The sequence below is a fragment of the Acomys minous genome, assembly GCF_964271855.1.
Source record: "Acomys minous genome assembly, chromosome: 9".
NCBI classification, from domain to species: Eukaryota; Metazoa; Chordata; class Mammalia; order Rodentia; family Muridae; genus Acomys; species Acomys minous.
In genome coordinates, this window is record NC_140490.1 from 47,151,196 (window position 1) to 47,178,087 (window position 26,892).

The 26,892-nt window shown below is 43.7% G+C and overlaps 1 protein-coding gene across 2 annotated transcripts in view; it reads right to left on the reverse strand.

Annotated features, from left to right (window-relative positions):
- Nucleotides 1-1,089: 1,089 nt before the first annotated feature.
- Nucleotides 1,090-26,892, reverse strand: part of RNF144B (ring finger protein 144B) — a 146,001-nt gene continuing 120,198 nt past the window's right edge. For both annotated transcript variants that reach the window (XM_084794710.1, XM_084794709.1), the window contains exons 4-8: nucleotides 20,948-21,008; nucleotides 11,801-11,999; nucleotides 9,679-9,823; nucleotides 5,966-6,055; nucleotides 1,090-4,603 (exon numbers count right to left, since the gene is read on the reverse strand). In XM_084794710.1, the coding sequence (XP_084650836.1) occupies nucleotides 4,463-4,603; nucleotides 5,966-6,055; nucleotides 9,679-9,823; nucleotides 11,801-11,999; nucleotides 20,948-21,008 (636 nt within the window). In that variant the 3' untranslated portion in view covers nucleotides 1,090-4,462. The remainder of the gene's footprint in view (nucleotides 4,604-5,965; nucleotides 6,056-9,678; nucleotides 9,824-11,800; nucleotides 12,000-20,947; nucleotides 21,009-26,892) is intronic.

Sequence of the window (26,892 nt, forward strand, 5' to 3'; positions counted from 1 at the left end):
GGGGAGGTTTCCCAGGTTCTTTAAATTGTTTACATAAAAAAATTTTTTTTTATTGTATTTCCCTAGAGTTAAAATAATTGTAGGAAACAGCATTTCTGTCTCATAATCTAGAGTTGGACATGATCTTTAAGGTCTAAAGATAAAATGGATTTATTATCTAATAAGGAAGAATACATGAATTGCAGAAAAATCGAATTATACCTCTCTGGATTCACTAGATGCATAATTTACATTGCAACAAGTTTGCTGGTTGGGGCACTGGTGAAGCTTGGTGCTGTATAAAATGGTCCATTCAGTGTTTCTTTGGGGGATGCAAACAGAAGCTTAGCCAATAGCAAGCATGCTTTGGAAATTCAATAACGTTGGCATTCTAGGAGATGATTAAGGAAACTGAGAAACTATAACCCAACACTGCTTACATGGTCTCACTGCTTTCCCCTCCCCACAATCTGAATTATTACAAAGTGAATTTTAAATAGTCGGTTGATTGCAGATTGTTAGGTTGTTACCGTAAGGGGAATATAACGCCTAGCAAGAAAGCAACATCAGTACAAGAGAGTCTTTAGCCCTGCAGAGGCACAAGGCCTAGCTGTTACCAGCTTCTGGCACTCAGCGGTAGGGGAGTCCTGCCTTGAATACTAATCAAAAGGGAATGACCATAAGCTGATGTTCTTCTATAATTCCTTTCTTTAAAATTCATAACAAGGAAACACATTCTTCTAAGAGCTTTGACGAAGGTCATGTTACTGATCTTAGCATTCCTTCTAACCCTCATTTTACTGAACTCGACTTTTGATGAAGTGGTGTTTTTGCAGTGTGGCTGCTGAGAACAGCTAACGCTGTAATGTGCTCATTTCTTCTGTGGGTGAGGATCAGCTCCCACGTGCTGCTCATGTGGACTACCCCAGCGCACTGAGTGACGGCATTACACTTCCCCTGTTTCTTCAAGAAACAAACACCAAGTGTCACTCCCTGAACATAAATTTTGGTTGAGTTTGTGAATTCTGAGCCTGGGATTTCATAGTGACTTAGTTGGCTCTTAGAGAATAAAAGTGAACATTGTACAGAACAGAGGTTAACACATTTGACTCCCTGCTCACATTTATTGGGGCCAAAGAGACTGAAACAAAGTTCTTTCCAAAGAATTGGGGGGGGGGATATAATACAACAGCAATTTAAGTAAGCACATGACAAAACTTCCTGGATCATGAACCTACATGACATGTACTAGCCTGTAGATATCAATTCAGACAGCTTTACAAAATGTCATTTATCTAAGGCATTTATGAACAGGCAGTCACAGCCACATATGCGTACACATTTCACGTACATAAAAGTCATCTCTTCACAGACAGAGAGATAAGTTCTCCAGGAGCACTGGGTACAGAAGGCGAAAGCGGCACACAATTTAGTTATTGAGTAATTTTAAAGAGGAAATTTGGCGCTCCAAGAAACAGTTTTGTACATCCAAAAAAAAAAATCAATGAGGATTTCCCACATGAATGGAGATTATTTTGTGATGAAGACTATGACAAAATTCACACTGGATTATTCGCTTTCCAAAGGCCACTGTCAAAGTACAGATTTCAAGTCCAGAGCAAATACCCATATCGAGAACAAACAGGATGGCTAAGACGCTAACACTTGCTACCGAATGGCTTTCCTCTTCTCTAATGTATTCCAAGAGGAGAAAACCCCAGAGGTGGCAGGGTCTGGATGGATCTACCATTGAATCCAATGAGATTTCTGGAAGGTGGGTTATTACACCCAGATGTGAACCCGGTGGGCTTCTACATCTATTTCACTCAATGGACTAGAAAATTTGTGTCACAGCCAAAAACACTTGTTATAGGAATCTTCCTAAGCCAGGAAGAGGGTGCTTAGGGGTAGAGGAAGGAAAGCCCTCAGAGGCCAATTACGCAAAGTGAGAAACACCAGCCTCCCCCATCACAGTTGCCACCATGTTTCTTTGTAAACAGAGTCAGGTTGGGCTGGCATTGTGCCCTGGGATGTGCCAGAGATACACACACTTGGGTCATAGCTATCAAATTCTGCAGTAGATTCAGACATACTCTCTTGCACACATTTTGCCATGTAAGGAAGAAAACACCATTATTCAGGCACTTTGCAACATTAAAAAAAAGTTATGTAAAATCAGTTTGACAAACAACCCTCCCCCAACCCCCCACCCCCCCCACCCCCACAGGCAGAAAAATACAATCAAAACTAACACTTTTATAAAAAAATCTCTACGAAGGCAATTTCCCTCAAATATGCCAGGGAAATAACACAGACATTCACTTCCACCTCTACCTCAAATCCATCGGCTCTTACTTCAGAGAGAAGAGCATTTCAGGTTACGTGAAATCTGCCCCAGTTAGAAGCAAGCGACCTCAGAGAACTTACTAACGGTGGCGCTTGTTGTCGCTGCTGATGCTCTTGCTAGGAAATTCTATTTCAGCTGAGTTTCTGTAATCCCCTGAGCTGTGACAAATGCCCCTCTCCTCAAGGGTGGCAGTTGGCTATGTCTGCAAGGTACCCCCTCAGATAGATCCGCATTTATATTCAGACTACTATGATGAAATACCCTTTCAGAAGAGAGATTTGTTTTTCCTGAAGTACTTAGACAGTCAATAGAAAACAGCCACTTTATAAGGAGACATTTCTAATAAATGATTAAGTTTCCCAGAGTTCTATGTTTTACACAAACTGTGAATAAAAAAAGTATACAGCCAATGAATGTATTATACACACATCAGATACTCATATACACGTGGGAGTTAAGACCCTTGGCTATATACATTACATTCCACTGCAGAGGCAAGGCATCAGTCTTTGATAACAGTTCCAGGTATAGCAGCAGTTGAACAATCTAGTCACCTAGTTAGGAAAACAGAACAGGCCCTGAATAGTCTCCCGGTTAACGCGGAACACGCACAGTTCCTACGCAGCACCAGGCTGCTTTGCTAATGGCAACTGTATAACCCTGGCCCCGGAGAAAATACATTTGTCTCTTCAAAAGCTCCTTGCTGACTAGTGGCACAACGGGGCTGGGGCAGGATGAGTCACACTGAGGTGACACGGATCCTAACTACTGAAGACGCATGGACGGTTTCCACTTGATTTCTTGTTGTCATCGTCTTATCCCTTTCTGGAGGACACAGAAAGTACTCTGAGTGTTTGGACAGCTCCCGGGAGAAGGAGACTAAATTAGGCTGAGCAAAGGGCTGCTCTAAATTGTGTCTGAAAGTACATAAATAACCCGATTATCACTTACAGAGGCATGGAACTGTACTAAGCGTTGTTTTAAAAGCTTTGTTTTTTGAGTCCACCCTCCTGGGTAAGCTTACAAGGAAAACTTACGTGTGTACTAAGCAAACAAAACAAAACAACAACAAAAAAAACTTTTTATGCTGATATAGCGATCATTTTAGTCACAGAAAGGGACAAGGTCTCTTAAATAATCTTAGTTTGGGCTTTCTGTTGGACACCTCCGTGCATGCCCAGTGGGAGTCACATGGATCATGTATGGGTGAATGAACTGTACTGTGTATTGCTGATCTATACTCTCCGGTCCAACTCCTAATCTGTTGGGAATACGACCACAGAGCCCAAGAAAGGACCCTGCTGTCTCCGACAAAGGCTTTGAAGCTTTCCTACTCACATCCCATATAAAACACTTTTATAGGCCACAGCTGCAGGCTGACTGAGTGGTGAGCCGGTTACCTTAGGAGAATAACATCTGCCAAACAACAGACACTAAATGAGGCCATGTTGTCTTACAAGTTACAGCCGTTTCCTGGGAAGGGACAACTCCCTCTGAACAGCAGTTTCTCCTGCCTGAAGATGAGATCACACAGGGAGAGGGCAATTGTGTTTCTGCCAAGTCACTGTGGGAACACTGAAGAAGTGCACGCGGTGGCTGGCACAGGCACGCCAGCCAGTGCACCAACTCCTGAGATAAGCAGCCGGCTCCACTGCTCATAGAACTTGTCGTTATGCAGTCTTATGCTTCCCCTCCGACTCTGGGACTCTGCATGTGTCTCGTGGCAGTGGAATCAACGCAGACGTTTGCTCAGTTTGCAATGCCACCAAGCATGACAATACCATGACCACAGTGAGTATTCACGCAGGCTCCTTGGTTTGGATAGAAGACTAGCAACCTGGTGGGGTCCCTTGGATGGTAAGATGATGACGTGTAGTGTAAGGGTCTCCCAGGGGGAGGCAGAGCTCCTGACCTGCTCCACAGACACAGTCTGCATCGCCGCAGGGTGGCTTCTGGCTCCTCGGGAACACTCGTACCTGAGACTTGGCCTTTCCCGACGCTGAATGCTTGCAGGCAACTTCAAAGTCTGGACACAGAGGCACTTCCAAAGTTTGGCAAGGAGGAGGAGGCAAGGTCGCTAAGTGGGGCTTTATCGCTGTGCTGTCTCACATAACCCAGATGTGTGTGCAGGTGACTTTACGTTGTAGATGGATCGTGCTTCTTCTTCTTGCCTCGACAGGACTTGCAGACACAGCAGATTATACACGGAGAAGCCAGCAGCAGCAGGGGTGAAGTCACCAGGGCGATGACACCTAATCCCACAAGGATCCCTACCACCTGGAGATTGAGAGGAAAACATCATCTTAGATGTGCACATGCCCCCCAGGTTCAACAGCCTCTATGGTCTGAATGCTTATGTCCTCTCCCAAATCCCTATGTTGGGACCCTAATACTCAGTGTGATGGCATATGGATAGGGTGCCCCAGGTGATACTGTGGGGCCTTGGTGACACCAGGGAGCACAAGAGCTTGCCTCTATTCTCAGCTTCCTACCGCAGGAGAACACAGCAAGAAAATATCATCTATGAACCAGAAAGAGTGCCATGAGTGTAACTCCTCACTGCCAACATGTCTGGGTTTAGAATCATGTAGGAAACACATCTCTGGATATGGAGAGGGAGGAGCATTGCCAGACAGGATTAACCGGGGAGGGAAGATGTGTGACTACGTCCCATGGGCTGAGCATCGGATTCAGTAACAAAAAGTAAAAAAAGAAGAAAGTCAAATGAATGCTAGTATCCCCCCCTCCCTGATTCCTGTTCTGCTGAGATATGGGCCCTGCCATGCCCTCCCCACCACGATGGACTGTACTCCCTCAATCCGTGAGCCAAATCAAAGGCTTGCTTCTTTAAATCCTGAGACAAGCAACCAACACAGGGGCCCTGAGAAAGACCTTCCTGGGTTGATATCTGGACCTCAGACTCCCAGCATCCAGAACTGGAAAGAAGTATCCTTGCTGCTTCAGTCACCCAGGCTATGATAATCTGTTAGACGGATGACTAGGATATTGTCTCAGGCACATTTACCAATGCTCTAAACTGGACACAAACTACAAAAGTACAAAGGGCTAAATCAAAGGGAAGAACAAACCAAATGCTACTCAAGCTTAACCATTAACTCTAAATCCTGAACTGTGGGTGATGGCTTGCTCTCTACTGGGGCTTCCTCAACAGTCTCACAGGGGCACGAATAATGATCATTAGGATATGAGCACTGGTTTCTTCAAAGGGAACAGAACCTTTGACAAATACAAAACACTATTAAAAAAAAAAAACAAGCCACAATTCCCTTTGAACCTGCCACATAAACACACAATGACATGTACAGTGGGATCTGAGCCCTGGCAGCAGCCCACAGTCCTGGAGAACTCTCCTTTGATGGTTAATGTGCTCCAACTCCTTGTAGGAAACTCCTCCCATGTTTTGCAAGAGTAAAGAACGTGGGTATTGACTTGGCTGGTGACTCTAATGCTCAGCTCTCTGGTGCCTCTGTCCCTCAGTAATTGCTCTTGAGTTAACTTCAGGCAGCTGCTTCATTGTTCTCCGCCCTCCTTGTACCAGAACCTCCCAGGAGAGCATGAGAAAGCAAAGAAGCCTTTCTAAGTTCAACGTATCTCATGTTTCCTTAAGGTGGAGGGTACCTGTGTTCGGTTCCACATCACCGATGCTCTCGAGTGGCCGAGCTTATTCCTGCATGGCCCTTTGTCATAATGCCTGAGGAATATGTCATTCTGAAAGAAAAAACAAAAACAAAAACAAAGAGTTGCAGTGATCGCACACTGTGGACTTGAGAGGTGGATACAAAGGGCAGGAGTCACCTAAGGCTCTGAATGCCTTTCCCTAGGAATCCCAAGGCTGCGCCCTTCCATGTGTCTCGCAGTTGTGTAAATCAGCAGGGAGACAAAGCAGAATGAATTCTTGGCTGAGGCAACAGGAAAAGGAATGACTCGATCAACCATCTCAGACAGGTAACCGACAGCGGGCTGTAGCAGAGTTATGCGACGGAATGTGAGAACGGCAAGCCAGGAGCAAACCTGGTGTGAGAAATGCCAGCAGCTGACAGATGATGGTGGAGGGGAAGCCAGTCCCAAGATAGTAAGGACGTAATAAACTAAATGAGGAAACAGGGCAACAGGATCCTGACTGAGGAAGAAGACTGTGGCTTTGGCAGGAGAAGTAACTCAAAAGATGGACTTAGAGGGTAGAGATGAGCTGGTCTGGACGTGCTTAACTTGACAATCCCAGCAATGCACCCAGGAGCAGCTCACTGTTTATAGCTGCTCTTTGAAGGAGAGACTTGGGTGTCAGTATACATAAAAGGCGGGGGGAGGTAGAATCACAGACCTTAATGAGATTGTCTAGAAGAGAAGTGGACTGAGGGGCGAATTTGTTCAGAGAAGACATGAGTTAAGTAAGGAGTCTGGAAAGGAAACTGAGGTACAGCCAGAAAGCTGAAGTCAGAAGGGATGCAAAACCCTGGGGAGAATACAGTCAGGATATAGTCACATGGCGACTTGCATGTCTTGTGATGACTGGAGGAAGGCAGATGTCAACCCAGAGGTGACTGGGTTCAGTGGAAGCGTGGCTTCCGAAAACTAGAGAGAACAGACAGGTCAGCCTGAGGAAAGACTGGCTCATCTCTAAATGGCACACAATGGACAGAATAAAACACTGAAGGAGAGGAAAAGAAGTTGAGGTCACATGAAAGAGAAAAGAGAACTGAAGGTGACAAGTCTGTGAGAATCCACTCAGCCTCTGACATGGATGAAGGCAGGAGCAAACTCACTGGCTAGCACACTCAGTCTCTGTTTGGTGGCTGCCTCAGACTTGGATCTTAGACAAATCCCCCTTTCTTTGTCCTACATTCTCAACTTGCCCACAAACACATCAACACCGTGTGACATTGAATACTGCCCTGCAGGAAATCAATTTTTTCCACAAGCCGATGCCCTCATCTAAAACAGAGAAAGGGAGAGCCCAGGGCGCAGGGACAGAAGAGCTGGCTTCCACATCTGAAGGCCATGTGCTCAGACAGTTCACATCTGTCCCATTTCATCTTGGGGGCCCACACGGCACGAGTGTTGGAACAGAGTGTTCTAGGACACACCATCCCCCAGACGCATTCCTGCCAAAGGATGGAGATCTGCTGCACACATTTGGTCTCTTATATTCTTTCGTCCTACAGAGAGCTGGATGGACTCAGCTGCCTTGTGGATAGAAACCCAGTTTATGGCCTGGTGACACCAAGGAGAAAACCCAAGGATCTCTTTTTAATGTGTAGATTGTGTTAAAATACCACACACACACACACACACACACACACACACACACACACTTGTCACCTGAAGGACTACGTTGGAGCAAAGTTATTCAAAGTGGAAACCACCTGTGAGCTGTTTAAATTCTTTCATCTACAACATGTCCCCTCAACTCTTTAATCTGATGCGCGTCCATTAAAAAGACCGAGCTAACAGATATCCTCAAGATGTCCTCAAGAACTTACCTAGTTTTCAGCTGGAGTGCCAGTGGGCATTCCGTTAGCGACACCTTCATTCCTGGCACTGCTTAAGATACTATGACACAGAACAAACTGCTAGTTGAATGAAAGCCAACCATACAGCAAAAGGAAGAACTGATAAAAGAGACCCCAGGGTAAGTGTGTACTGGCTGGCTTTATGTCATGTGACACAAGCTAGAGTCATCAGAGGAGGGAACCTCGATTGAGAAAATGGCCCCATTGGATCTGGCTGTGGGTTATTTGTGTAGGCTGTAGGATCTGGCTGTGGGGCATTTTCTTAGTTAGTATTTGATATGGGAGGTCCGAGTCCATTATGGTGTCACCCTTAGGCTGGCCGTCTTGGGTTCTATTTTTAAAAGCAGGCTGAGCAAGCCGTGAGGAACAAGGCAGTAGGCAGCACCCCTCCCTGGCTTCTGCAGCAGCTCCTGCCTCCTGGTCGCTGCCCTGCTTGAGTTCCTGTCCCGACTTCATTTGATGATGAACTGTGATGTGGAAGAGCAAACTGAATAAACCCTTCCCTCCCCCAAATTTCTCTGGTCATGGTGTTTCATCACAGCAACCTTAACTAAGGCAAGTGTGGCTGAAGTCTTATACCAATATGGACATACACTATAGCTTCAAATTGCCCGGAACAGCTCGCACCACCTGGAACTTTAAACAATTGGGAGTAAAGTACATCTTTCCCATGCTGAGGTCTCACCTTGCCATTGGACTGAATGAAAATGCAGCTGAACTCGAGAAGACACATTGTTGGGTGGGGAGGGAGACCAGTCATTGGACAAGTCCCAGGATCTAGTAAGTGGCAAGGGTGCAGTACGTCCCTGTCACCCCAACATATAAGACACAGGCGGCAGGGGACACCGGCCATCTGAATGGCTTTTCTGATTGCCATAGGCAGAAGGCCCCTCAAAGATGCTCATGGCTGAGTCTCCAGTGAATGTGTCTGCCTGTGTAATTATGTGAAGGACCTTACATGAGGGAAGTGATCCTTTGTGATCCAAATGTGTCTGGTCTCATTTCATGGGTCTTTATAGAGAGGCAATGTCTCCTGGCTGTGGTCAGTGGGACCACAGGGGGCACAGGGAGATGTGATGTCACTGCCTCAGGAGAGAAAGAAATGGGATCACAAGTCTAGCATTGCAAGCAACCCCATGTCTAGGAGACAGAAAAGCAAAGAAACGGATTCTCATCTGGCTGCAGACAGCACTGCAGCCCTGTGAGCACCACAATCCAGTGAGACATATACTACACTTCTAACGTACAGGCATAGAAAATAATTCAGTGTTGCTTTAAGCTGGCAAGTCTGTGGCCACTTGTACAACAATATAAACCAAATGCACACACAGCTATTTGCATTAGAGATCATTTCCTCCAAAGCATAAGATGACCCTAACACAGAAACATGTCTGAAAGCTTAAGACGCACACCTAAGGTAACACCAAGAGGTTTAATAGTGTCTGACATAGCAAGAGTGCTGGGGACACGGCTCAGTGGCAGGGTGCTTGCCTGGCTTGCACAAGGACTGAGTCCAATGCCCAGGACCATGAAACAAAGAAAAAAAAGGGAAAGAGGAAGTGAGGAGAAGTAAAAAGAAAGAAGGAGGGAAGAAGAAAGATGAGAAATTAAGGAAGGAAAGGCCAGGCTTAGGAAATCTGAACAAGAAAAACAAATTCCTTTTGCCAGGTAAGAAGAGGCTCCCTGTTAAAGGGGAGGCCTGTGGGGCTCTGACTGTGGCTCTGACAGAGCAGAGGGGGGGGGGGGCTGGGGAGTGGGGGAGGGGGGTGGGGGCTGGAGGGTGGGAGAGGGCGTGGCCAGCCCCTTCCCAGGAGAACGTACGTCCAGGTTCTGCAGACAGTACCAACAGAACGTGTGCTTGCAGTTCTTGCACATCATCTGAGCGCAGCCCTCATTGCGCTCAATGAAAATACGGCAAACTGGGCATTGCTTGATGGGGGCTTCTGCGTCTGTTCCGAAGAGGGCCCTGAAACGAGACAGAGGAGACCGCGGTCAGGCACTGTCACCCACCTGATTGCCACGGACTGTTAAGTGGCTGGCTAGTAAGTTTCCCAGTTTGCTGTCTTTAATTCACTTCCAAAGTCAGGGGTGGGAGTTAAAAAAAAAAAAAAAAAAAAGGAGACATGGATTATCAGTTGTTCAGAAAGCCCAACAAGAAAGAATTTATTTATCTTGGCTCCTAATGAATTATATAATTACACTTTCTACAGCTGGCTGACTTTATTGCTTTGCCAAATTAATACGTCATTCTCAGATCACGCATTCTGTGTACAAGAAGCACGTGGAGGGAGGTAAGACTGTGAGAGACCCTAACTTGGGATCTGCACGGGGTGCAGTGTGCGTAACGACCTGCTCACTGAATAAGGGGGAGGGGTGGGACTCATTTAGAGATGGCCAATAATTATTGAAAAGATCTCCTCCAAGTTGATGAGGCCAGCACACAACCACAGCAGAAAGGGACACAGAACTGCGGTGGTTCAAGTTGGGGCAGGACAGGGTCAGAATCTTTGTGCACCCTAATGACCATGCACCGAAACCACCAGAGACATCACAGTTCCCAAACTGTCTACAAATCTGTCAGATGCAGTGCTGGAAATATCCTTATATAGGAGAGACAGTATTTCTGTTTTAATGTTCTCCTTTAGGCTGGTGAGATGGCTCAGCAGCTAAATGTGCTTGCTGACAAGCCTGATGACCTGAGTTTAATCCCTGGGACCTACATGGTGAAAGAGGGGGAGGGAAAAAACCTCTCATAAGTTATCTGCTGAGTTCCACACATAAGTCATGGACAGCCCCTCCCTGCCCCCCACACACAAGGTAAATGAGTAAATGTAATTTTTTTAAAAATGAGATACAGATCCATAAGAGGCTGAATGTCTTACATGAGGCTACCTGGATGCAAAGAACTTGGAAGACCTTGCTTTAAATCTGCCGGGGATGGCGCATGGCAGCGTGTGTATCAGAGTTCTCTTTCTTCTGTGCTTGGTGTGACATCCAAGCATAGCACCACAGTCAGGCAGCGTGACTATTCCTGAAGACCAGTTCCGTGTGCTCTCAGGGCACTGGGTGAGTAAGCCAACTGGCCTGCAACACTGCTGTTTTGTTCTTGCTCGTGCAGAACAGCCATAGCCTCAAGCAAAGCATGGGATCTGACACAAAGGTCTCTCACTCCGCTCCTGGCTGCTGCCACAAAAACCTTCCATACAAAACTGATTGAGTTGCTTCTCAGCATAACAAAAATCTCTGTCCTGGCACCAATTTTTCACAACGTAAAGCATTAGGAAAGAGTCCCTCTTCCCATGTTTTCTAAGCATTAGGAAGACAATCTGTATGTCTGTGTGCACTGTAGGATCGGCATGCTCTATGAACTGGGCATTTAGTCAGGTAAGACCATATCTCTCTTATTCTGTAAATAGGAAGGATGGGCCACACCAGTGATGGGTAAACGTGGTTTCTTAGCAAATAGCTATGTACAAGCCGTGACTTTCTGCTGAGATCTACAGAGCACAGGGCCTCTCTACCCAAAGTGAGTGAACTCAAACAAACTCAGCATGACCCAGGAGGTCCTCCTTAGGACCAGAGATGGAATCCCTTTTAGACATACTGCTCTGGTTAGGGTCTGTTCCCACGTTCCTCCTTCTTTTCAGGACATTTCTACAGAGGATGTCTAAAAGCCATCATGAGCCGGGCGTGGTGGCGCACGCCTTTAATCCCAGCACTCGGGAGGCAGAGGAGGGCAGATCGCTGTGAGTTCGAGGCCATCCTGGTCTACAAAGTGAGTCCAGGACAGCCAAGGCTACACAGAGAGACCCTGTCTCGAAAAACCAAATAAAATAAAATAAAATAAAATAAAAGCCATCATGATGTGACTCCTTCCCAAAGCAGTTCACGTGGAGTTGGAGGAGATCACTGGGAACAATCCCTGTGACACTCCATCCCTTACCCGTGCTCCGCCAGAGCAGACTGACTGTCTTTACAGGAAGATCCCTCGTGCCAAGCATCCTTGCAACAGGAGCAGAACTTCAGGTGGCAAGAAGGGCACTCCACCAGCACGGGCTGGCCTGGGTCTCCTGCTGCAATGTGGCACACTGTCTGGCAGTCTGGGACAGGGCACCATGTTCTGAAAGGGTCCATGTGAACCTCTGAAACATAGAAAAAGAAATTGTGATGGGCTTTCTCTCAGCCACATATGAAGCTCTCTCTCCCCTTCATTTTTGTCATTTTACAGACCCACATGTGTATGGCGTAATATCAGCGAGGGAGTGGCTGCGGTGGGAAGATGCTCGTGCCACTCAAGCTGTTCCCAGACAGTCCATTCCTTATGGCTGAAAGCGTATTAACTGACAAGGTACTTCCAGTAACCAGGAGTGAATAGCCACACTATACGACTGCCTCTCCCACAGGGCAGATTAAAGGGCCATTTCTGAGAGGACCTTTGAAGTTTTTCCTATACCAATACTTTTATCTATAAGTACACCACATGGAAATTGTTCAAGTAAATAAAAACAAATCCACATATATTATTCTATAAACTCCTTATAAACCATAGCCCAAATTTATATACTTTTTAAAAATTAATACACTACATCAGACATACAGGGTTTTATGTAGTTGAGCGGACAAATAATATATATTTATATAGTTAAGCAGTTTATATATTTTTTAAAATATATGACAAATTTATAAAATAATAACATGTATTCGATGAAAAGACAAGATTACAGAATTGTATAAATGAGTGATATTTATAAAACCATGTATGTAGAGACATATTTTGACTGCTCCCAGAAGACTATTGAAGGCAATTGTTTACCCTGGGTTGAAGGTCAAGGGTTGAGTGAAAAGACACAGATTTTCCTTATTATTAATATGGATTTTTAAAATTACACTTATCTACTGTGTACTGTGATTGTAGGCATGCCACAGAGTGCATGTTCAGAGGGCAAGTTGTAGGAACTGGTCCTCCCCTTCCACCACCTGAGACCCAGGGATTGAGTGCAGGTCTTCTTCAGCCACGGTGGAAAGTGCCTTTACCCGCTGAGCCGTCTGCCTCATGCTCCATGTGGTTTTTTTTTTTTAAGGCACATATATCACATGTATAATTTCCTAAATTGGTTTTTAATCTATTTTCTGAATCTAGACATAGTGGCTCACACTTGCAACCCCAGTGAGGTGTCACTCAGAACGGAAACAGTCTTTTTTCTTGATACAAAAACAAGTTATAACTATCACCCACTTTACCACCTATGTCATCCTACCTGTCGCATCTTCCTGACTGTTCTGAAGTAAAGCACTTGCCAAAAGCACCTTAATAAACTGTCCCCTGAAAGTCACCAGTAAGATCTGTCTGGGAGCACTGCCAAGCGGCCCTGGATTGTCTTCTACCCAATATCTCACCTCCCACCGCCTGCAGCTTAGGCTCCCTCATCTTTCTCTTTTTGCAGCCACTGCTCTCCCTTCTCCTGTACCACTAATGTTGCTCTTTGTCAGCATCCCTGGATGCTGTCCAAGTGGTACTCCAAGATTCTTCCCACATTCTCCTTATGTATGCCATAACTGAGGCTTAGCTCTCACCTAGACTTTGAGGCAGCATCCCTGTCATTAAACGAGTAAAAATTAGGCATGTTTATTTCTCATTCTTAACTCTGAAAATGACTGATTTCAGGCAATTGTTAGAGACTGGGGGATATGAAATATACAATTAAGAGTCTGAGATTTTGTGCTCACACTGTGAAGATCACTGTATGAAAGGAAAGAGGTATTTAGAACAATATAACATCTAAAAAAAAAACATCAGTGCATCTCACAAGATAACAAAAAAAGAAATTATTAACAAATATCTCTGATGGAGTTGAAGACCAGGTAGCCTAGTTTTACAATGAAGCTTAGTTGTTTAGGGGTTAAGATGTTTTTAGGTCTAGATAGATGTTTTAAGTTGATAATGATAAGATGTGATGGAGATTGATTTACATTCAGAATTTTAGACGCACCAAGATAGAAAAGATGTTTTCTTCAAGGCTGTCAAATACAAATAACCAAAACACTAAGGATGTAACATTTATATAATTTCTGATTGTGTCATGGCTCTTCTTGCCATAGGTAGTTTATTGCATATATGTGTAATAATATAATGTATATGTAAAAAATAAAAAATATTTAATTAATAAAAAGTAAAAATAAAACAATTTTACAACCCACCAAATATCTGTAGAAGTATCTTTCAGAAAGCACTTCTGCTTCTTTCTTATCCACACATCCATATTAACACTTTCTGTTTTAACCAAGTCTAACATCAGAAGGCAAAGCTGGTTCCATCTAGTCACAGAACAAAGCAGATAACACACAGTGAAATGAGGCAGGAGGAGACTAAGCCAGAAAGGGCAAAGGCACAGATGTTTGAAAAAAGAAGCCCCTCAGGTAGCAACGGTGCAGGCAGCCTGCGTATGAAGACAGAAGGAAGAGAGTCTCTATCCAGATGTTAGAAGTAAGCTTCTGTACTTAAAGGACACACCCTGATGAGCCCTGGCAGCTTACAAGCCAACTGCATCTCTCCCCAGATCCAAGGTGAGGGGTACCACACTGGCAGCTTGCTTGACATCAACCATGGCAAAAGAATTCACTCCTTGAAACTGGCAAGCATTACCAGCCAGAGGGGGTCTCACCTGTAAGACTGTCTATCAACACATCGCACAACACAAGCAAAACTGAGACAAATGCATCAGTTCCTAAAGCCTACATCATCCAGCACAGAACATCGTCGAGCACAGAGCAGGAAAGCAGAAACAGAAGCTGGAACTGCATCAGTGACAGGGGCCAAACATTTCCCCTTCCTGACTGCCCTGGATACAGACACACTCATACACCTACAACAAAGCCCACATGTGTACACACCTTGCACACAGTGTTTGGTTGTACATACTAACTTGGCTTTCATTAATTGCTTGCTGCATGTACTCCTTATCACTTTGACCTCAGTGAAGTTCTAGGTGTCCTAGCCTGGAGAACAAACCAGTTTCTACCATTTAGTATTCAAGCACAGCAAAAGCGGGTGCTTCTGGAACCCCTTGCAAAGCACCTCTTCTGCTCTCAGTCAGAGGGGAGGCCCTGTGCATTCTAGTCAACCTCAGCAGCGTTAAACACAGAGGGTCAGATGAGACACCTGCGAGTTCAGTCGCTGCTCCGAGTCCCCATCTACCATTTGCCACTGCTCCTTAGGACCTGACATGACTACAGCCCAGAGGATGTCCGACCACGCAACAGGGTGCCCAAAGAACCAGATGGCATCATTTGTGCCTAAGAGGTCTGCTTTGAGGGACACTTTTCCCACACAGATACTTGAGCAGGTCCTAGGAGACTTATCAGTAGTGTCCTGGTCATTCACTCCCCTTACTAACGAAGTGGGGTTATCCTCTCTCTACACCATCAATGAGCAAGCCGGTAGAGAAAGACAACTCTGGTCAGACCCCTGCACATCCTCCTGTTTTCTATTTCTGTGTTAAGGGTCCAGAGCTAAGGAGAGTAGGGGTTAAGGGGGAGTGGAACAAGCAAGGGAGCAAGTGGCTCAGGAACACAGAAATGGGACCGATGAGAGTTGTAAATCTTGCCACCCAACAGCCACATCTAGACCTTTTACAGCTGCAAATGAAAGATGTTTTTGTGAATGGCAGAAAAAGTGCTTGGTGTCTCTGGGCCAGAAGGCACAAAGGATACTTAAGTCAGTCAGTAGCTCTTCTGTCTAGTCTCCGGTTTTCCTCACAACTACATAGTGTGAAAGCACACTTTCTACTCTTTCAATAGGCTACTTACTAATTTGGTTAGAATTACCAGAACTTTTGAGACCGCTTCGCTTGTGAGGGTCACTTGACACTGAACGCATGTTAGTCTTGCTTCCGTGGTTATTTATAACTCTACATTTAATAAGCACATCTAAGCCCTTTCAGTTGGAATCATGGACAAGCTGAAAAAATACAGTGGTTTTGATCTGTTTCTAAAGTTTAGCTAAATGGTGCACACACAAAGGCTCACCCAAACGAGAAATCACTCAGACTTTACAAAAAGAGAAGACAACCCCAGAGTTGCAGGTAAGTGAAGTCAGCAAGGGAGGTCCGAAAGCTCAAGAACACGGAGTCCCACACTCAGAGAAGCAACTGTTTATTTAGCCCAACACTTTTCTTCCTTGGAAATGATATGGTCAAGATTAACATCACTCTCTATAAGACAGTAAATGGAGCAGGCTCTCCACAGCCCCAACTCAAAGTCCTCAGTTCCTCCCTTTCCCCTGATTCTCGACTTGGAGTAACTTTAAATTCCTTGAAAGAGACCTACAAATATATACTTTTTATTTTGATGTTTTTTAAAGTAAGGGATTGAAAAATCAATTTAGTGAGTTGTAAAGGGCACGTGTGAAGGGCACGTGTGCACACATTCCTCCAGGTACGGATATCAATATCCTCAGAGGCTCAAGTCCTTTACATAAAGTGCTGAAGTATTTGCATGCTTTCAGTCCTCCCGGCTTCTTTAAAACACAGGCTACGGTGTAAATGCTATATGGATAATCGTTACGTTATTTAGGAAATAATGAAAAACGGGTATCAGTACAGAAGCAATCTTTTAAAACTATATTTTCAATCCAAGGTGGGCTAAATCTATGGATGCAGAAACCACAGATAAGGAAGGCTGGTTGCAAAATATATTTCTTACTCTGGGTTACTGATAACTGGGAAAGCACAGTGACTTCCAGGCTGGGGCTCTGTAATCATGTAGGCGGTTTATGAGTGTGTGAAACTCGAGCTGTATTTTGAAAGACCGGCATGCAGTACTCTTCAACAAACTTTACATTACACAAATCACCATCCCCCAGGCTTTTCTAAACTGAGGTACCCCATCTTTCCTCTCATCCTCAGCTATGGGCCTTCTTTCTCATGTCACCTGTGGAAAGAGCACATAGAAGAACAGCTGTGCACATCGGTCTACAAGTCTGCGTGCACTATGACTGAGCCTGCCTCTGGTAACCCAGGATAAAAAAAAAAAAAAAGACATTTTAGAGTCAGTCTTCTAAATCTGCAGGCCCGGCCTCCACAGAGTCATCTCATCCATAGTCTGCAGTGAGCCCCCCTACCCATATTCCCAAGGACTTCACGTGTACAGTTGTGCCTGCTCCCTCCCCTACGTCAACCCGCCTCTCTCCAAACTCAAATCCATATGCAAGAGGGTTCACCAGGCAAAGGCACTTGCCACGTGCAGCACAGGTCTAGTGATTTGATTTTGATCCTGGAACCCACAGACAGGTGGAAGGAGAGGCCAACTCCACAGGTGATTTTTTTTCCCTCTGACTTTCATACTTGCCTTGGCACACTTGCCTCTCCCCTCACATCATGCACACACAACACAACAATAATAAATACACAAATTTTAAAAGAAATGCAGATAGGAGGGGACTGGCTGGGAAGAAGGGGTTCAGGGGAAATACGCGCGGTTAGAAGAGGACAATGGGGAAATACGATCCAAGCACATTATATAAATGTACGAATGCTGTGAATTAACGCATAGTTTTTAAACTCATAAACCTACAATATAAGAATTTAGAAAAAAAAAGTAGCCCCCCCCCCCAAATAGTGACCTTGAAACTTTATGGTGAGCATGACGTGGCATACATTCACAGGACTTAAAGTGATTAATTGTGACATACTTCATTGGAGAGGCAAATTCACAGTCTTGAACCACGTTTACTTCTCCAAAGATGTGGTGACTGAAGGAAAAGCCCTGCGGCTGTTTATCTTGTTCATGCCACTATGCAAAGCGAGAAGTGCGATTTCGGACTTCTCGACTTCTGTACTCTTACAATTATTAGGAAATCAAAACAGCCTGCGAAGTGAAAACTGCCAGGAAATCCAAGAACTGTATCTGACCCGGATGACTATTTTCAGCTTTCAAAACCCGAATCCAATCAAGCTCAGCACTGGGGAAGGGAGTGAAAAGGGAAGAGAAGAAACAAAACTGAATCTCCAACCTTTGTTTTTCCTACATGACAACCAGCAGCATTTGACATGTGCCATATGCAATTTGTCTTTATTCTGTTGTATTCTTTCTCAACCAGCAAGAGTGGTTTTCCTGTCATCCTCCGCCATTGTGAGTCTACTCCAAAAGAGACGCCACAGGAATTTTCATTATTGTGGGAAGCACTACACACTCAATTTAATTTAATTATCAGCTGACATAAATCAAACTGTATTAACTTCTATGACCCAATGCATTTTTAATTATGTGAAAGTTAATTTGCCTTTGATATTTCAAAGTAGTCTTCCACAGATAGTTAAAATGCCATTAAACCAAAAGTAATCAGAATTAACATCTGCTACAGTCAATATAGTCCACATAGCCAGAGTAGCCGCCATCAAACAGACTGCTCTCAAGAGAGTTGGAAAGACTCTAAGATTTTCAAATTTGGAATAACATCTGAAGTCATTTATTCTAACACTGTTACAAGACCCAAAAAATGTTGCACAACTCAAGTTTGGTGTGTTTAAGATGTGCCCCTAAGTTATAGCTGACTATCCAGAAGAAGACACAGTATTAAATAAATTTTAGTTACTGCTATCTCTACAGGACTTTTTTTTTTTATCTTTAATATGGCCATGTTGGATGTCCTACCTAAGTGAGTCATGATTTCCTGGAAGATGGTTAGGGAAAGGAGGAGTCATGCCTAGAGTCAGGGGACTTGTACTAAAGGAGATAGGGATGGTGTCTTGTGTGGAATTTGCACAGACTGTAAGGTTTCTATACAACACTCTACAACCTAGAAGACTAAAGATGGAAACTTCCAGAAAAAAGATGTGGAATAAGAGGAAGAGAACACAGATGATGCTGATGTGCTCCACTGAAAGAAACGACGGTTGAGGAACAGGGAATGGAGGAGAAAATGTGCCTGTCAAGGTTTGTGAAGGAGACCATCACTGTCCAGGAGGTGGACTCAGACTTGAAGAAGTATCCAGAACTGTAAAAAAAAAAAAAAAAAAAAAAAAAAAAAAAAAAACTACACAGTTTAAGCTTTTTATAGATGAGTCACTTATACAGAACCTATGTGATCTTAGACAAACTTCAATTTCTTCTTTTATAAAATGAAAATAAAATCAGTGGTCAATGCAAGATATCTACAGTGGAGCAGGTACCTAGACTTTGTAAGTAGAGAAAAAGTCTATGTATCAATAAAACCATTTGATCAACATCGTGGACAAACACAGAGAGATGCAACACCATCTACAGAAGATGGGGCTGCAAAGCCTGCCTAATTGTTTGTAACTAGACAGAATGCACTACCGCATGTCATGAAGGTGTCAGCCAATCGTGAGTAAAGTTAAACACTGGGAAGTCGAACTGCCACAAACCAAAATGCTACCTGAGGCAAGGGCATGATCACATCTGTTGATTTGTTTTCCATGTATACCTCAACCACGAGGTTACTAACCCCACTTGGATGCCAAGGCCTATTTGGCCAGCTAACTAAAACGTGTTCTGCTTCCATTACCAATGTGACAACCATTATACCTATGGCAATGTGAAGATGTTCCCTAAGGAAAAGGGGGACACAAGAGGAACAGAGAGTAATGTAAAGGCAATTAGGGATGTTATTACCAACAACTGTTGATATTTCAAACAATAAGACATAGGAACAGTCATAGGGCACGGCTTATGGATATTACTATCAGCCTTGTTGCCCTTGGGCTCACAGTCACTATGTTTAAAATCAAGCAAAACTATACATCATCAGTGAGAACCAATCCGCACAAAGTTTTAACTCAGGGATCCAATAGCACTTGTCTTATATTGAGTTATTATATGCCCTATATGTTAAAAAGTAAGAAGTAAAGCCTACTGCTGAGGGCTAGGGAGTGCAGTAGTTGGGGAGGATGGTGGGAGAGAGAGAGAGGGTATGCTAATATGCAGGCCACAAGAAAAAAAACTCGGCTTGATATATCAGCCTTACGAGTTTAGTTGGTGATCCGCCCATGACAGAAGGACAAAATGGCCCAGAGTTCATAGACTTTAGGGCCAAGCCAGACTTTAGCTGAAGCTCGTGAGTGATGTCTCCCTGCCGCAGGCTTCCCTTCGACGGCCCTCTTCAAGCTTCCATGGGTTTTCTCCCTTGATTCTCTAACCACGTCTCAGAGTCGTTGGAGACAGCAAGGACGACAGTGGTAACCGTCCTGAGCACAGCAGACAGATGCTAGATTCCCCAACACTCATGTCAAGATGGTGTCTCCCCATCAAGCCCCTGGCCCTCAGGAGCTTTATGCTCATTACTAGATTAGGATTGGGAATACGCTCAGTGAGACTATGCCAGGCCTATGCAGGAAGCATCTCCCTCAGACTTGCCAAATACTAAAAACGTAGACTATTCCGTTCAAGATTGTTTTTTAAGGGTGGCAGGGGGAATGGAGTCCTTAAGAAATGTCAGAGCCAAAAGGAATGAAAGCGCACTCCCCGCAGATAGGCTACAGAGGGTGTGAGAGGAGAAAGAAAGGCTGTGAAGACTGCTCCAAGGCCGAAGTCAGACAGACAAATCAGCCCGGTGCCCCATCTGTTCTACCAGAATAATACACATCCAAAGTCACAGGTATTGCCATGGCTACAAAAGCAGTACCAAGGGTGGGCAGTGGATACTTTATCATGAGGACCAATAACAATGCTTCTGCTGGTTAATGTTTTAAATGGTCTTCAAGAGCGAGGAAAATGGTGGAAGGCCTCTATTTTGAGAGTTATTTTTCTTTGTGTTACTATTATGAAACCATCTCACTTTTGCAATACCTCTCTGGACACAGTCCAAATTGAAAATACAAAATAACCAATATAACAAAATTTTCATTTCCTGGTAGTCTGGTGGGTTTTTTTTTTTAATTGCTTTTTCTTTTCCCCTCCTGGCTGTGACTGGGAGAGTTGAAATTGTATGTGGCAACTGCTGTTTTACACTTTTTGTAGTCCCCTCATGGTTCTGTTAAGAGCCCACGGCTGCCTCAAGCTTGCATGAAGCTCATGTAGAGATGATCCGCGTAAAAACCACATTTACCACTGGGATAAACAGAAGAGTATGTACCTCGTTCGAACTTTAACCGCTGATACAGTTGAAAATCATCCACTGTCACCAGACAGGCAATCTGAAATCAGAAACACGGAGAGATGAGATTTGGGCAAAGCAGAGGGTCCCGCTTCACCAGCCCTTCCTGATACCTTTCTCTGACTTTGCCTCTATCATCTCTCCCAGTTGCCTGGAAACCATTGTCTCTACTTGTTCCTGCAGTAACATGTGCAGAAATCCACAGTGCATCCCCATCCCTCTCACCATGGCTAGGTAAACACTGCTGAGGCCACCAGTAACACCCCTGCCCCCCCCCCCCCATTGCCTCCATTCCTTGGTCAGCAGCTACTAAGAAAATTTTAATGTTTGGGCTCTCGCATTAATCTTTCCTTCTCTACACTCACTGAAAAAGAAACTTTCCACAGACTAGCTCTAGCTTTAGATCTTTAAAAGCCAAGGTCAAGTGGGCACTCCCTCAGTCATCGCTCAGACTTTGTACATAGAAATGGTATGTTCTGAGTAACATAAGCTTTTCTCCGGACCAAAGCTTTACACCACACTGACCATTAAATGACAACAACAAGGGTATGCCTTATGACATTCCTGTGACTAGAGCCCCATGTCTGCAGAATAAACCCAACGCTTCCCAGTAAACAATGGTTCATGCTAACAAAGACACTTCACATTCAACACACTTCAAAGCCAGCGGGAGGAAAAGCTAAGTGCTCTTATAAACTGGAATTCTAAAAATGTTAGTTCCATTGATGGTGTTGTATAACTATGCCGATGTTTCCAAATTACAGATGAGAAATAAAAAGATCTGAGATCGGCCTCCAAGAAATTCAACAAGTTAATGTGGGCCCCTTCTCCTACAGCCTTGATAATTCTAACAATAAATTATTAGGCTGCTGCATGTATACATTGCTATATACAGTATGTATATAAAAACTATAGATATAATTTTGTTACGAAATACATTTAAATAAAAATATTTTTGCAACTGACAGAACAAAGCCTGCTTTGAGAAAACTATAGTAAGATGATGAAGGAACTAAAACTGCATTTAACAAATACAACAAATATTTTTGAAACAGGGTCCAGAATGCAAGTTATGGACCAGGCTGGCCTAGAACTCATAGAGATTTGCCTGCCTCTGCCTCCCAAGGCATGCACCACCACTGCCTAGCATACAATACATTTTAAAAGTACATTCAAAGTCTAATTATGTACCTCAAAAGTAGTCTCAATCTGTTTATTTCACAAATCAGACCAAGTTAGCAAAAATGAATTAAAGATCATAAAATAAGCCAGTTCAGTCTTCTTCATACCAGACTAAGTTTGGTAAATTCAATCTGTTCTGAAAAGCATTCCCCTTCAAACTTTCTTTTGCCAAATCAGAAATAACGTGTGTTTTCATTGGGCACTTTAAATAAAAGTCCCTTAGCAGCCCTTGTAAGACAAGTAGGAGCAATTTCACGTTACATGTATTTAGCTATAGTTCTATTAAAGGTACGATTGGACTTGAGCAATATGGAGAACTGGATTGTTCGTCTGCTATGGTGCCATCCAAAGAACTTCCCATGGAAGGCAAAGGCATCTCATAAAAACTCACAGTTGAAGAGAGAAGGTCCGGGCAACAGGCATCAGAAAACAGAGCTTATGGCTTGACTTTTGTCACAGATCACTATGTGTGGAGGGCAGATGATCTAATGCTACTTCAACTTTGGGATGAAGTTGACTTGGGGTAGGTATCATCTGGGCCCAAAGTTGTATTCCATGAGCCCATTGTTAGCCTCCTCTTCTCAGATGCTACTGTAAACACTGATTCTGTGCAATAGCCATGAGGCCGACTCACCCTCATCTAAAATAGTCCTGATGCACATCTTTTGAAAAATCCATCAAAGGCATCCGCTAATAATGCTGGTTTTCTAAGGATGAAAAATTCATATAATAGCTAAGGCACATAATATTTATGGAAGACAAGCAAATAGGAGGCAAAATGGTTTAGAAGCAGATCATATGTTAATGAGAAAAATGACAGAAAGCAACACAGTAAAAGCTACTAACAATAAGGCTGGGTGTTTATTTCAAATTAGAAAGATAGATTTCATCAGAGTAATACTTTATGGCTGACAGGAAAGGCATAAATCTCTAACATTTCTTGTGTGTTGATCAAGTTTGAATTTCCCATTTATTATTTCATAAGTCAGATATTTATTAGAGTAGGTCTTAACAAAATAGGTCAACTTTTCCACTGAAGTTTGCAGTCACAAAAAGGTAGGTCAACTTTTCCACAGACGTTTGCAGTCACAAAGAGTTATCAACGCTCACTCTGAGCCTCCTAGAACTGAGATCATGGCAGAGCATGTTCATCTTTCCTCCAGCTCTGCCCTTCAGGTGTGTGTCTTCTCAGTATGCTTGCTGACAGCGCACCATGGGTAAAGCACTTGGCAGGACAGCTGGGCTATGCGGAAGATGTGCTCAGAGAAGAAATCCATTCCCTGGTTTGTTCACCTCTTACATTTTGTAAACTAAGACTTATATTCTAAAGTGTTTCTGTCCTTGTGTGGTTCTTATATGAGAGTGATCTGGGCCTGTTGTTTTTTTTTTAAACACACACACATTATCTGAAGTATTAAGTCCTGGTTCCACTGTCATTTGGAGCTAAGTCATAAATGGGCAAGGTTTCCGTTTGTACAATTATAAAATTTAAATAATTCTGTTAGGATGAGTCCTGGAAGGTTCCATAAAGCTACAGGTGAAAGGGCTACAGCAGGTGTTCGAAGATGTTTCCAAGTGCTTGAAATTTGTCAGATGGCCAGACTGGCAATCCCAGAGGAAATAACTGAGACTATAAAGGGCTATCTTACCATCTGCCTTTATGCTCTTTTTTTCCCCCAACAAAGATATCCAAAATTGTCCAAAATCACATTGCAATGCTCTTTTGACATTTTTCAGATAATTTCAGACTTAAAATATGTCATAAAGGTCAAATATAGACTTCCTAAGTGTTACTCCCTTAACTTCTCCCTAAGGAGAACCTATATAAAAAACATCATTAATTATTAAAAAGAATACAATTTAAATTGGTATAATACAACTAAATGATTGCCAGGACTTATTAAAATTTCACACAGTCTCCCACTAATGTCCTTTCCCAGTCTGGTGCCTAGTCTAAGCTACAGCCCTGCATCTAGCTGCATGTCTCCTGGGCTTTCTGTGTCGGCATTTACTTTATCTTTCCCTCTCCTGATCATCACACGTTTGAGATACACAGGCCAGGGACCTGAATGTTGTTCTTCAGCTTTGGTTGCCCTGGTGCCTTCTTGTGACTAGATTTAGGCTGTGACACTTTCTTGGGAAAAAAATATCAAATGTGATTTGGGGGCCACCAGGAAGTACATGGGGACAGCAATCCTAGTGATAGTAATATCTTGATTTGATTAAAGGAATCTCTGTCCTTTGTAATCTGTATGTATCTTGTAGGAGTAATCCAAGCTCTTTTTCTTCTTCTTCTTCTTCTTCTTCTTCTTCTTCTTCTTCTTCTTCTTCTTCTTCTTCTTCTTCTTCTTCTTCTTCTTCTTCTTCTTCTTCTTTTAAGTATGTCTGCTACATGTGTGTGGATGCCTACAGAGGCCAGAAGAGGGCGATAGAGTCCGTGGAGCCGGAATTACAGTCTATTGTAAGCCATCCAACCTGGGTACTGGGAATCAAACTTGAGTCCTCTGGAAGAGCAGGAAGTTTTTAACCATTATGTCATCTCTCCAGGTCCTTAATTAAAGACACTTAGGACAGTTAGCACCCTTTCAATAATTAGGAAGCACACAAGTTCTTCCAGCAGTGGGCACACAGATGATTTTTACACACATACACACACACACACACACACACACACACACACACACACACGAAGGTCAGCGAGTTTAGGGGCAGAGAGAGAGAAAAGGACCTGTGTAACCGCCTTCACTGGTTCGGGGCATTGTCTAAACAGGTTCTGTGTGAGGAGTTTTAACTGAGTTTAAAGCCCACAAACACAAGTTCTAGGTGGCCATGCCGCTACTGTGGATTCTCTGGAGTTTGTGTGCGACCAAAGGCTACTGAGTCCACTCAAACAGTCTGTAGCTAGCTGCCCCATAGGGAAATAGAGACTGTATAAAGCAGATATTTGCACTGATCAAGCTGAGGACGTTGGAGGAGGACTAGAATTGTAAACTATGACTCAAGGGTGACTGATCAGAGTTCTGCCACGAGAAAGGTTGGCTTGTCCTCAGAATGCGTGCCAAGGTGATGGAAAGCTACAGCTGATGGCTAAAAGGGTTGCTGGAAGGCTGCTCTCGATTGTTAATTCCTATTGATGGTTCTTCCCCCCAAATATTAACATGTTTAAATGTAATTTCCTATTCCTTTCCCACATTGTTCATTTGTTCATGAGAATTCTACTGCACAATTAGATAGAAATAGGAAGTTTGGTGGTTAAAAACAACAGTAATGTCTTTGGCAGTTCAGAAAGTTAAAAGGAAAGGTTTTCAGTGTGTTCATCATAAAGAAATGATAGCATGTCAGTAGATGGATATACCAAACCTGACAGGAAAAGTTCAAAACTATGTGTGTATTAAAACATCCCATGACTATGGTGGTGTAAATGGGAATGCCCCCATAGACTCAAATATTTGGATGTTTGGCTCCCAGTTAATGGACTATTTAGGAAGGATTAGGCAGTGTGGCCTTCTGGAGGAGGGTATCACTCAAGCTTCGAGATTTCAAAAGCCAACACCAGGCTCAGTCTATGTCTCTGTGTCTCTGTCTCTGTCTCTCTGTGTCTCTCTGTCTGTCTGTCTGTCTGTCTGTCTGTCTGTCTGTCTGTCTGTCTGTCTCTCTCTCTCTCTCTCTCTCTCTCTCTCTCTCTCTCTCTCTCTCCTTCCAACTTTCAGGTCAGATGTAAGCTCTCAGCTACTGCTCCACTGCCATGCCTCACTGTCTGTGGCCATGACCTCCACCATGATGGTTAAAGACTAAACCCCTGGAACTGTAAGAAAGTTCCAAATGGCATGCTCTATTTTATGAATTGCCTTGGTCATGGCATTCTATTAAAAAGTATAACTTTGTTAGACATGGTGACACACACCTGTAAGGTCAACATTCAGGAGGACAAGACATTCAGAAGGACAAGACAGAAGGATCAGAGAGAGAGAGAGAGAGAGAGAGAGAGAGAGAGAGAGAGAGAAGGGGGAGGGTAGGGAGAGGAAGGAATGGAGGGAGGGAAGAAAGGGATGGGGGGGGGGAAGAAAGGAATGGAGTACCTAAGTTTGGTTCTGAGCACCCAGACTGGGTGGTTCACAACTGCCTGTAACTCCAGCTCCAGGGCATCTGTTGCCCTCTTCTGGAATTTGTAGGTACCTACACACAAGATATACATTCACAAAGACGCACATGCATGTGTCACACACACACACACACACACACACCTTTTTAAAAGAAAGGAAGGAATAACTATGTAAAATGTATATGTTTGATATGCCAATTAAAAATGAATTTTAACTTAGGCCAGTGAATTGGCTCAGTGTTAAACCACTTGTCCTGAAAGTCTGGCAACCTGAAAACCTGTGTTCCATTCCCAGAACCCACTATGGAAAGAGAGAACTGGCTGCCAAAATTGTCCTCTGGCCTCTACATATGTATGCCCCTAAAGGCATTGCAGACACACTAATAATATAAATAAATAAAATAATTATACTGTGGCTGTTTTTATCTTTCCTTCTTTGCGTTCACTTTATACCTTTGTGGACACATGGGTGATAGATACTAATTTCATTTGGTGAATTTCTCTATTCCCAAACAGATCTGTATTTAAGGAAAGCTCTGAGTGTCTCCTGAGGCACTGAGAGAATGCTGATGCAGCTGGAAAGACGGCTAGGGACTTAAGAGCACTGACTGATGTTGCAGAGAACCTGGGTGTGGGTCCC